This window comes from Harmonia axyridis, chromosome 1, assembly GCF_914767665.1.
Source record: "Harmonia axyridis chromosome 1, icHarAxyr1.1, whole genome shotgun sequence".
Taxonomy (NCBI): Eukaryota; Metazoa; Arthropoda; class Insecta; order Coleoptera; family Coccinellidae; genus Harmonia; species Harmonia axyridis.
The window spans coordinates 36,076,741-36,089,931 of record NC_059501.1 but is presented as its reverse complement, the minus strand read 5'-3'; the positions used below and the strand labels follow the sequence as shown (position 1 = coordinate 36,089,931).

The 13,191-nt window shown below is 33.4% G+C and overlaps 1 protein-coding gene across 1 annotated transcript; it reads right to left on the bottom strand.

Moving 5' to 3' along the window:
* Positions 1–9,347: 9,347 nt before the first annotated feature.
* LOC123682211 lies at positions 9,348–12,135 on the bottom strand. The gene is made up of 2 exons (XM_045620732.1): positions 11,429–12,135; positions 9,348–9,974 (listed from the first exon to the last, which is right to left on the bottom strand). The coding sequence occupies exons 1-2, from the start codon at positions 12,078–12,080 to the stop codon at positions 9,406–9,408; spliced, it is 1,221 nt and encodes a 406-aa protein (XP_045476688.1). The 5' UTR covers positions 12,081–12,135; the 3' UTR covers positions 9,348–9,405.
* Positions 12,136–13,191: the final 1,056 nt, after the last annotated feature.

The window sequence follows — 13,191 nt, the reverse complement described above, 5'->3', positions numbered from 1 at the left end:
TTCATGAAAAGGATATGCAAACTTAGCTGTGACGGCCATTTGGCTGATTTCGTTTTCAATCGTTAATGGTATACCTTCCTCTATTTAATGAAATAAACATCCATTGATTTTTCCGAAGATATACTCGTTTCTTTTATATCAAAATGAAATTTTTTACAGGGAATCCAATAAGCGCATGAATGACGAGGGATCATAAGCTCCTGACACGGAGTCAGTACTTTTTTAAATTTAGTCATGATATGTCGAAATATTATCTCATTTACATACCTACCTAGACCTTCCTACTGTGTTGAACAGTTTGATCTTTGATCACCTTCATTCAATTTTTCGTAAAATCCTAAGCCTTAATCACTTAGATAATTACATCGATTAATGAAGAGATTTGGAATCAGATATTTATTATAGCAATTAGCTAGTTTTCCTAAATATTGAATAGAAAAAGTTTCAAATCTTTCAAGGAATATTTCTATCGGAATATTATTCATTGTCAAGAATTTCCATCCACTCCTTCGGTTGGGAAAGAAAAGTATCGACTTCCTATTATAGATGGTACATTTCTAATGAAAATTCGCTTTATTACCAGTATTGACTACATACTTAGTGATTTGTACCTAAGTATTATATCGATCATTTCCTGAATCATGAAATTCCTGAACCGTAAATAAGATCCAACTTTTATCAACAAGAAACTCTGAAATGTTGCGAAACTGTTTTGTGCTCATTGAAGAATTAAATCGCTGAAGCATATCAAGAGATGACAGATGCTATGAGTAGGAAGCCATGATCCGTTTCGGATGCACAGCCATTCAAGCGGTACAGAAAGATTTTGATTGCTTCTCAGAGACGTACTATTAAATATTTCCAGCATCATCTTCCTCTCGTCTTCATGTCTCTCTTTGTGAATACACTCAAATCTCAATACCTACATAAGAAAGTGTGCTGATTGTGTCTACTAATAGTAGACACCTCAAATTGTGAAAAACAGATTTTTACATTATGAAATGGATATTGCTAATTGCTACTAAATAATAGTTAACATAAGAAGAGTACCTGGGATAACCTACATACAAGATGGCTCTTTCCGAAAGATTATCATCATATTCTTCAGCTTCTTCTTTCTCCTTCCTCTCTTCTTTGGCTGTCTGAGCAACAGCAGAACCACTTCACTATTGAGGGCAATATTAACGTCCATTCAAATCCACTAATCAATTTTTTGATGAGCTCAACTTCAAAAGATTTGGCCAGAAGGTCCGGTCAATAAGGTTCGACATTATCATTGTTGACCCCTGTAATAGTGCAACAGCAAAACAATGACATTGACAAAGGATAATTCAGGGAGCTAAGATATAAAAGTATTGAGTAGTATTTCATCACCAAAAAAATCTTTTATTAATATGATGCGGAGAGCACTAACGTGGGTTCAAGAAAGTAAGACATTCTACAAACTTCACACTATGATATATAAATCTCCTATTTGTAACTATAAAAAAAAATAAAAGAAAACAAAATTAAGAATGTCTACTAATTCGAAACGAGGGTCAACTGAATAAAAATTCATAAATCTGGTACTATAAGAACTAGGACGACTAAGGCATCGTCGCATATCATGCTAAGACAAGTCAGAACAGCACGAGAAAATTTCCTCGATAGAATGCAAAGGTTAGCTCGTATTTGTATCACTGGAGCTACGAGAATGTACCCAACCATGGCATTGGAGATCATTACAGGTCTCATACCTCATCTTCTTGTTATAGATAGATAAGCTCATTAGGCCTTCTCAAGATAATCCGGAGAAGATAACGCCAATGAGGCAATTGGAAATCCGATAGCCTGATCCTCTTTGGCCAACTACATACAATCAGCGGGTCTTTCCAGGGACGCGATGATCTAGAAAACTATCATCGAAAACATCTTCACTTCAATGCTAAGTAAAAAAAATGATTGGAAAAGGGTGTCCACAATCCCAGCTCTTAAAAAGAGTATCATCAAATGGTACACAGAATACAGATGGTCCTAAAACCACGAAGGCGCTTGAGTATTTGTGGCCGACACTAAATGGTTACTATCGTTAGCCCACTTTCCGACAGAGATACTAGCAATTCAAAGATGTACGGATGTAAAAAACTATGGGAAATTGATATGGTGATACATTCTGAGAGTCAGGCTGCAATCAAAGCACTGAGCTCACATATGAACGATTCTAAGAAGTAAGATGGTATTGGACTGCCGAAGGAAACTCAATGAAATAGGTTTAGGTATGTTCAGTTTGGGTTCCAGTTCACTCGGTAATTAAAGAGATTAAAGAAGACAACACATTTGCCAGCAAAGGGATACAAACTCCTTTCATTGGTCCAGAACTTTTCTGTGGTAAAAACCGAAAGAGAAAACATTTTGGCGGAATCTTCCTGGGTTTGATCATTCCAAAAAACTTCTTTGAAACTTGATACTACAAAACCTAAGGAGTATCTGGATCTTATCATGAAATAAGAATATGCTACATATTCATTGAATTCCTTCAAAACACCTAATAAGAATGAGTCCAACAAAGTTATTATGGTCGTGAATAAATTCCTTAAATTTGAAGGACTGCAATTGTCGTATTTATTTTCAACCGATATGTTCATAAAACTGATCCCTCTAGAAGAGGGACTTATATTAATGCCGTGAATGTGACCATCCCCACTTTGCCATTGAAATAAAACACTTGTTTATTCGATATCGTATCACCCAGATATTTTCATTGCTGCTCTGTTCCTCTGCACCATGATAATTCTCTGGAATGACGAGGAATATTCTATTCTTCCAATTGTAATAACCAAACCTGTATATAAAAAAATCTCCACCCAATCAAGTCTTGAATCACGGTTTTTTTTCTAATATTCTTCTCGAATCTTTTATGGTTCTGATAAAGTGATCAGCTTGAAATTTTGCATGGAGCTTGAAACTGGTATTTAATACCAAGGTTCCACTCCATCGGTTTCGTGGCTACGAAAATATGATGGTCGGACGAATTACAGGTCGCTTTGTCATGAAAGTCAAAATTACAAAATTATCCATATTGTCACGAAATTATACAGCTATCGGTCTGAAGAAAAAATGTTCAAAAAGTTGGAAAGATGAAATGTTGGTGATACAATCTTCAGTAAGGTTACTCAGTGGTAAGTCACTTATAAACCCCAAAACTTGTGGAAAGCGTGGTGATATATTATGAGCGGTGCAGTTCTTCCGGCTATTATGACCACAACACCAATCAGCATAAAATGTCTGAGGATGAATACAAAATACTGTATCCGTAGTTTTTTGCGATTACTTTTTGTTGGACACTTAGAGCAGGTTATTTTAAAACTGAATCTGGTGAAAAAAATCACTTGTCTAGTCGGTATGTTACCACATGCAAATACTTTTTTAGTTGAATCACCAAAGATCTTTTCAGCAGTCACCTAGCTTGTAATTTCCAGTGTGAGCTTAGCCCTAATGGGCCTAATGAAATGAGAAAATGATCAAATTATTATTGGAATTTTTCATAATAAGATAAATTCAACATCAATTGAAAATTAATTAGTAGGTACTCTTTGATATGCATGCATGTATCAAGTTTTTCAGTAAACGAAATCAGCAAATCCGTCCCCTGTTATTGAGTCGCGCGGATTAGCGATTGTGAACGTTTCGAACTAGTTTTGTTATGATGGTTACGCTCAACTGAACCTACATCTTGAATAAAAGGACCTAATAGAAAAAGTAACTCATTTTTTTTTCTATGAAATGAAAGGTATAATCGTGATTTTACGAATGCTTCACACCTTGCTATAGGTATTTTACAAGAAGTAGAACAACTAATTATAAAGAATATAAAGATTATTTTCTGGAGGAAAGTTGAATTCAATTTTTATCCTTTGCAGAAATTTAGGAGACGTTCTTATTAGTCAGGAAAAGTTAGAAGTTATATTTGGAATGCTATTTGATGTACTGTGGTTCATTATGGAACTGAAAATTATATTTTTCACCATTCCTTCTATACAGTAGATAGAATAAGAATAATTTTCTCAAATATGATTGTTCATGTTTTAAATTTGAAAATACAATAAAATACCCTATGACGTTCAGAAATGGTTTTATGAGTACCTAGAATTATATAATAAAACTTTAATTGAAAACTCCCAACTTATTACCTACAACTTATCAAATCGTACTATGTATAATCTCCACAATATTTGGTGATCAGTTTTGAAAATAATGGACCTCAGTGTAGAATTTTCAATATAATTTTCCGAACAGAAGAAATAAACGCATTCAAAAGGAAAAATCTTCTAATGCGCTTATTACTCATTTACTAGTTACTCACAGAACTAGGTATACAGGGTGAGTCTTTGACTTGTACATATATTTTAACCGAAGATTCCTGAGGTCAAAAGAAACTCTTTTTTCCTTTACTGTTTTTTTCGATTGGGCCCGGTTAAAAAGATACAGGCTGTTGAAAATCGATAAAAAAATGTGATTTTCGGCTATATCTCGTAAATGGTTCTATTGAAGGAAATGATTTTCGAGTAACTTGATTTAAAAAAAAAAAATTATCTGTGAAATTCAAAAAATTGGTTACTTTGGCTAAATGCAACTCTGTTCTGTTGTGGAAAAACAACCACAGAAATGAATATTTACTATGATGTCATGTCTCAAATTTTAGAATTGAAGTACTAGCCAACTTAGTTTGAAAATGAAGTTATTATTTGAATAAGCTCACCTCAACTCCTCGATTTGATTACAAATTACTGAGCTCTGACACAGCTCTGATAATATGAAGATACTTCATTAAAATCAACATTCTATTTTGAAAAGTCCAGATCACCCATAAAGCCCATGTTTAAAAAAGTTTTTGCAAAATAGTCCCATTATAATGACAACAATCAATATCCCACTGAAGACTGCTGCTATCGAACATTACTGTATTCTTCTTTAGGTCATTAAAACTCACATCGAAATACCACTAGGTACATACAAGACAAATTTTCATGTGATTGAGATTGAATACTTTTTGCTTTTCCATAATATGAGCATAATATGATTGATCTACCATAAGAGTGCCATAATTGTTTTAATGTGAAAACAAATTAGGTGAGTTGAAAGAAACAGAATATTCAATTGTGGATATTTATATTGAATACTTACTAATTTATTTTCAATGGCAAAATCAAGATGAATCAAGTAGTAGAGTTGGCTATAATGTAGGTTCATATTATAGAGCAAATTTGATTACAAGTGGAGTCTAACATTTTCCATTGATTACAGATCCATAACATTTCATTCCAATGTTTTCATACTTCATGGCTTCAACAATATTGATGCAGTTCAATATTTTTTAAGAGATAGTTGGAACGAATCAAATGCTTCATTTCATAGAGGAATTGCTTTCTATCAGAATGCACAGTGATTTATTCTGCATCCACACAATTATTTTGCAAATTGTTTTTAAATTTCTTGAAAATATGTATGGAACTTCAATATTCTGTTGGGTTTCTTAAAATCTTCGATGATTTTCATTTCATGCTAACATAATATCAAATATCATAACAACAATAACAGTGTAAACTGTAAATGAATATTTTAGGTTAAAACATAGATTATTAGAACAGCTGTGTTTAAATTTGCAACACTCGAAATTTGAAGTTCAAACTTAAAACCACAGACGACTAGTCTGTGTTCGAACTTTCACAGATTTTTATTTATTTGAGAATGTAAGGTTAAATGCCAATTCTTGTACGAAATGAAATGATATATTATAAATGCGATATAATAAATGAATGGATATGAATTATGAGTATCAGAACTAAGCTAATATGGGTGGTAGCGAGCTCAATTCGTTATGATTATCGAAAACGAAATAGAAAATCAAGAGAAAAATATTTAATCTTTATCATCAATGAAATTGGAATAACTCACTTAGTGTATCATACATACTTCTTTGTTCAACAAATGGAATGTTAAAAGTGAGTTCATGATGGTTTTTCTAATTTAGTAGCTTATTTCCAAAGTTCAAATGGTATATCTTATACTTGCAAAAACTTCAGTGTTAAATTTTGAAAATTTAACATGGCTATATCTTTGTAACCAGGCCGAATCGGAAAAAATGGTAAATGAAAAAAGTGTTTCTTTTGACCTCAAGAATCTTCGGTTAAAATATATGTACAAGTCAAAGACTCACCCTGTATATAAGTGTATGTGAAATGTGATTTACCTAGATGAGGTGTCAACATGATACAATCCCCTTAAAATTTGGCATGCACATTCGAGTGATTATTTTATGTTTGGCTTGAATGGTTTATGCTTTCAATCAAGCTATAAAATTTCGTACACAGCTTAAAATAATTATTTTAGGCCCACACCACACGCAAAATTTTGATAATTCGGTTGGACCTGTTGTCACTGGAATATTTTCTTTCTGATAATTTCCTTGATTTTTCTATGATTCTGATGATGCGATTAGCGAAAAATTATGAAATTTGTAAATTTTCTGGTTATTAAGCTTCAAACTTCGTTATCAATGATTTTAAGATTTTTTTCTAGATTTGCATTTGGTTTTGAATATGCGATTAATAGAAAATGTTGCATTGAGCTCGAAATTGCCATTTCACATCTAAATGCAAAATTTTATTTCGATCGAATCCTTAATTACGAAATTATCAAGAAAATATTTGAAACGATCATATTCTCGGAAGCCTTAGTTGTTTTTTGACTTAACGAAGTGAACTGCGGCATTCGAGATCTAAACCTACCCTGAAAATTTCAAACCTCTAGGTCCTTTCGTTCGAGATTAATCAGAATAATCAGATGTACAGTCGGCACCACAGAATACTGCCGTCAAGATCGAATAATAAAGCAATATGTTCGGGGAACGACCGATCAAAAAGTTTTATTCATGAAAATTTATACCAAAATTATTGACATATTGCTCCCATTAAGATGAAATGTTGAACGGACGGACTCTTATTCTAGATTGGTTCTTTCAAATAGCTCGTAAAACTATACCATTTGTTTTCTTATGTGCACTGATAACCTCAATTATTACATAACTTGTTCTAATGATGCACCTCAAATCCTACACACAAAATATCTATGAAATTCAACTGAAACATCGGAATTGAAAAAAATCACATTCTTTGATTTTTACAGAACTGTGACCATCCCCACTTTGCCATTGAAAAAGAGATAACTTATTCATTCGATATCGTATTACGTAGATGTTTTGATTATTGCACGTTTACACTGGACCATGAGTATTCTCCTGAATAACGTTGAATACAATTGCCCACTCATCTGATCCCTTAGATTTTTTACTTTAGGACAATAAAAGAAAGATTTCTCTTAAAATCAATTAAAAATGTAGATGATGCTTGAAAGAACTATGCGAGCAGTTGAAAGTTGAATTCGTCAATAAAGTAAGATTCATTATTCCTTTTCAATAAGTTAAAATAAAATTGTTCGAAAGGAATCCTTGTCCAGTCCAAGACATAATGTATTAGGCGTTACACCATTATTTGGGAATCCTTATTATGCTATCTTCTTTAAATCACTCGCCTAGTTGGAGTTGAGCGGAATACAAAATTCGAATCAGCAAAAAGAGAAATTATCTTCCAAGCTTTAGAGGTTGGGTTAGTATTAGAGTTTGCAGGTCACAGAAGCATCATTCAAGATAACATAGGAAAAGGAATCATAATATTGGAAAATGGTAAAGATTTGAAGTAGTAGGAAGTCAAAAATCATTCACATAATATAATGTGAAAAATACACCACCTGATTCCGGTTTGACATCGACTTCTGGGACACCTCTTATAATAGTTATTTATAATACAAGTGCAGAAGGCATTGATATTCTTCCACGAGTTCAAAATTCAAAAACGAGCCACGAAGTGTCGAATTTTGGAATGAACGAGTGGTAGAATGAGCCTTCTGTACGAGTATTATACATTATTTTCTCTAATTCATTGCATTTTCATTGAAATTAATGAAATATTTCCATAAATATATTTTAGTGATTTTTGCATTGAAAAATGTTGGTTGGCAGAACTGATTTCTTTAAGGCAAATTGATGAATTGACAGATAAAGCCGTGGCGGAAAGTTCGGAGTACCAACATAGAAATAAATGTTCTCACTCTTACCAAGTAATTCGATGTTATTACCATTTACTCTGATTGAGACTTATTTCATAAAGAAAAACTATTTAGTTATTTTATACATACCGTTGAAGTAAAGACTAGAAAGAGAACCTCGAACGGTATTCAAAACTCGTAGCTTGTTGGTTATTTCCATTTCAGGTTTCCTCTCAACGACGAATAGAAAATAATTCTGTTCTCAACAAAAATCGGAAAAGATGGAATATAATGATGAGGATAAGTTGCGCGATTTGAATACCATCAGCGGTACTCTCAAGTTGCAGCCTGCTTCCTATAACTCAATTGAAAACAGCAGGAACATTATCCAACTCGAATATAAACGAGTCTGGAAATTGCAAGACTGAATCCACTTTTAGTGTGAAACCTTTTGAGAATTTTTTATTTGCTCTGGACATTCACAATCAGTTAATATTATGAATTATTGAAAAACTTATGGGATAGAACTCAAAGTGACTATCCAATGTGTCTTTAATGTGAAAATTCTCGGGAAAAACAAAATTAGCAGATGGCATCTCTTTTTGAAGTTAGTGAAATATAACGATTTTTTTCACTGAAAACGAAATCAATCGACTTGAGTTCTTGTCTGTCTGTCGATCTGATGTGTCCAAAAATTATCATGAAACGCATTGCTGACCATTCTGAACATTAAATTGCCGATAATACATTCTTCGAGAGGAAATTTTGAAATCGGAAACAAAAATATTCTTTACATAAAGCACTTACGGCAGACTTAGAAGCAAAAAAAGTCCAACAAGAGCAAAATTTGTTGTGATCTAAAAGTCAATGCTGTCCTTTCAGGCATCATTTTTTGTGAATGTCCATCTATATTTGAAATTTTTGGAAGAACACAGTCTCCTCTGATTTTCCTTGATATCATTGTTGTAGTTTAGTTTATCTAGAATAGATACGAGATACGATCCTAGTGACTTTTGCATTCGAAATTTGGTTTTTCCGTTGAAAAGAATTGAATTGAACCCCGAAGTCATCTTCAGCAAATTGAACGTTATCGTTGAATATTTTTTATTGTTAATTTTGTAGAAATGCTTTATAATTTTGATGACTCAGTCGAACAGTTAGAGTGTTAGTTTATTAGTCAGCTCCTAATATTCCTAAATTTAATTAGCTCTTATTACCGTGGCCAACATAAATAGTTTGAGACATTAATAGAATTAAATCACAGATAATGCCAGCACCAAAATATATTGAGAAAATTTGGGCAATCTCCCTATTTGATACAATTTATTTTCCATCCCCAGGTTTATACATATCTTCGATCCTCTTCAACATCTGTTGCTGTATTTCGAAATGATTCATAGCAACGAATTTTTCCTCAGAGGACTTGAGATTGTCAAAATGAGAACTATCCTTTTCATCGTTCAATGATGGATTGCCCAGAATTCTTTCCTTGACCAAATTCAGTATTTCGTTATCAACAGAAGATTCAGCACGATAATTATCCAGATTCGATCGTTTCTTGTCATCTTGTCCATATTCGGAACTTTTTCGGCAAACATTAGTTTTGGTCTCTTCGAAATAGTCTTTGAGGTATTCCGGAACTTCTCTATTCTGCGGAACATCTAGCGTGAAACTATTGTGTAAATTGAAATCACGAGGTTCTTTCATCCTTTCTGTTTTGTGACCATGGATTACATTTTTCATACACTGGTCGTAGCTGAAACTTGGATGATGTATCTTGGAAGTCGTTTGAAGATTGAGATTTTCATTGTTATACGATAAGCTTTTGATCGTTTTTTCCATTTTTATGTCTCTCTTGTACATTTCAAGCTCTTCTCGGAAAGCGCTGTCATCTGTAAAGTTGACAGTAAAGTCAACAGAATATAAGATTACGCAGAATAGTATAAGTTTCCTAAATTGTGGTGAAATTTTGGTGGAATCTAGTTTTTGTGGCCAGAGTTTTGTGATTTTTTAGAAAATCTTTATTTCAGTTGTTCGTTTACGAACAGTGGGTTATGACTTGAAACAAAAGAACTCTTAATGAAAAGTAAAGTATATACAATCAAATACGTATTTTCAATATTGTCCCTTTCGAATTTATTTTTAGCAAATTCTAGTCAGTCATTAACATGCCATTAAGAATGACCATCTATTCCATAGGTATTCATAAAAATACCTTACGAATGATTCCTGTACAGGGTGTCCCAAACAAGTGGATTTTACAGGATTTCTCATCTATAAGTAGAGATAGAACTATGCGGTGTTCACGACACTGCGTTACTTTTTTGATGAAACCAAAAATACTACGAAGAGATTTGTTCTAGAAGTTTTTTGTTACAGGGTGATCCTGTTTTATTCGAACACTTCTGTAATCTCGGAAAAAAATGTCCATTGCTGACTACTGCCCTATAGTGGTATTCAAGTACTCAAGCCGGCGAAAAGAGTCATAGAATTTTCGAAGTCTTACACAAAGATATCAATCCAGCTGGGAGAGTTTCTGTGTATTGTAGGATTGCTGACTGGATATTCTTGGTACTAATACCTTCTATATCGAATGAAAAATGTAACAGCGAAATGTGCGAGCTCTGTGAATCGGAAAACTGCCGAACATATTATAATGTGCAAATACCCAGTGCATGATTGTCTCAGGAAGTTTGGTGAGCCTCTTAAAAAAGTTGTTATATCATAAGTAAGATTGAATCTGTCCTTAGAAATCATTGAGTAAAATATAAGAGCAATATAGTAAATTGTTCAGTTCAGTTTTGGAAGGCTGCATTCCACACTTATCGACCACAGCTTAATTAAAATGAACTGTTGAGTCGATATTAAGAGGAGAGATGTTGCACAAATAAGGAGATCAAAAAACCTAAGAGCTTACTACAGACTAAACTATCAACCGATATACTGATCGGATTGCACTATGAATCTGATCATTTTATGTATATACAAAGGCTGGGCTAGGTTCCATATTTATATAGAAATACGATTGTCCACATTCCCGATAAGTTGTCATAATTGAATTTGTTACATGGATGATAACTAAGATGGAAATGACGCGTTACATTTGTGTTGAATCAAGTTGAACCAACAATAAACAGTTCAATAGGTTCATAATTTCTTCTATCTTTTGTATTGACAAAAAAAAAAAATCTTTCGGAACTGATTGTAACCTATACAGAGATGCCTGAATAAGAGTGAAGTTACTTCAATTTGAATTTTGAGTCCACCCATAACTTGAATAAGAAATATTGAATATAGCTGAATTGAGATATTTTGTTGAACATAATGTATAACATATTCAACCTACTATCCTCCGGTGTCAAAATATTCAATTTTCGCTCAGGTTCGTCTCTTTTCGGTAATATATCCAGGAATTCTGATCTATCCATTTTTGTTTCTTGGTTCGATTCCGTAGTTTCTGTTGAAATATTCAGATCATCAGTTTGTATGAGTTGTTCAGGATAATGAATAAATTTTCGTGAATATTCCATCCTTTTCGGTTTCTCAACAGAAAATTCGTTCTCGTCTTCGAAATCACTCATTTCTAGCATAGGAGTTTCTGGTCTTTCCAAAAGAGTTTTCCTCGAAGATTTTATCGATTCCTGTTTATAATCATCTAATTCTGATGTCAACATTGACGAACAGGCATCAGAATCAGATTGTTTTTCAGTATTGCATTCTTCGAAATTTGTATCTGTCTGAAATTCCTCTGAATCGAAAGATTCAACAGGGGCTTCCGTGATTGGTCTAAAAGCTATATTCAAGCATTTTTCAGGTGTCCTCTGTGATAATTCGAATTCTGGATTTGTGTATTCATCGTCTGTATCACCAATTGATTTATCACTGGTGGACCTGAAACTGAATCTTGTCAAGATATCGAAATTTTTTTTGTCCTGTAAGCATTCGTGCACTTTCTTGAAATGCTCTCGAAGGAGATTTACAACTGGATCTTCTGCCATTATTCTGACGAAAACTTGGTGTTGACATTGACAAGTGCCACAGAGGTGACATTTTGCGTATGGGATCATTTCTGTGGAAATATTCATAGAAATAGAAGGAATTACTCAATTAAGCTTTCTTGAAACTCGTTTCTCAACTATTTATGTGGTGGTTCAGCGTTTTTCAAACAGAGAGGACAATAGATTGAAAATAAAAAGAAATGCTGAATAGGGATTTGAAATTTTTTTATCGAAACAATGACAAAGAAAAATGGCTAACATTCTCTTTGGTTCCATGTTAGAGAGTTTATTTTCTACTAGGAGTTAATTTCTGTATTTGGATTTCAAGGTAGCTACTGCAGAAAATCCAATTTCTTAAAGATAGGACTTTGGAAAAGGAAAGGGAAATTGAAGCGCTTTGCTGAGTTCAGAAGTTTGTTAATGATTCATTACAAATTTTTACTTTTGTAAGGTGCTTGTTGAAACATTTGTCAGTTGGTTTTCTGACTGATCGTCCAACAAGTCTATTCTCAAATGGATTGTAATTGTGTCATTTGAATTCGGATAGGGGGAGCAAAATTTTTCGAATTACAACAAGGGGTACGAAGAGCAACAGTGCTAGGTCATCTTCTACGCTACAGCTGTGATAGTTTAAGCTTAGCACTATGTCTAATATTTTTCTAAGAATTTAGTGGCATTTGCGTTTGAAGTAAGAAGCTTAGGTACTAGATTCAAAATTCTTCAAACTTTCATGAAGGCCAGTATTTACAAATCCGCCATTCCTTCGGTCATGACTTCGGATACCCGGCACAATGGTTTGTCAGCAACGTACAGATACATAAAGACCATTCCTAGACGATCATTTGATAGACCTGAATGTACAGACCTTAAACAAAGTGAAACCCCCTTATAAGACAAGCTTGCGTCTACGATGAAAAAGCCTCAAGAAATATAAGAGACCAAAGATGGCACTTCCCCAGGAAGTGCGTGTTGAGCCAAATATTGACTGGCACAGAGACTGTGTGTAATTAGTAGTTACACAAACCTTTTTTATTTTAATAATAATAATAACTGATCTCTATTGATAACAAGTTATCAAAGGGCAATCGGCCGAGGTCCTTCAGCCTTTTTT

Coding starts and splice junctions, on each gene's coding strand:
- LOC123682211 (XM_045620732.1), bottom strand. CDS start 12,080: ATGGCAGAAGATCCAGTTGTAAATCTCCTTCGAGAGCATTTCAAGAAA. Junction 9,975..11,428: donor TATTTTGACACCGGAGGATA/GTAGGTTGAATA, acceptor TCAACTTTACAG/ATGACAGCGCTTTCCGAGAA.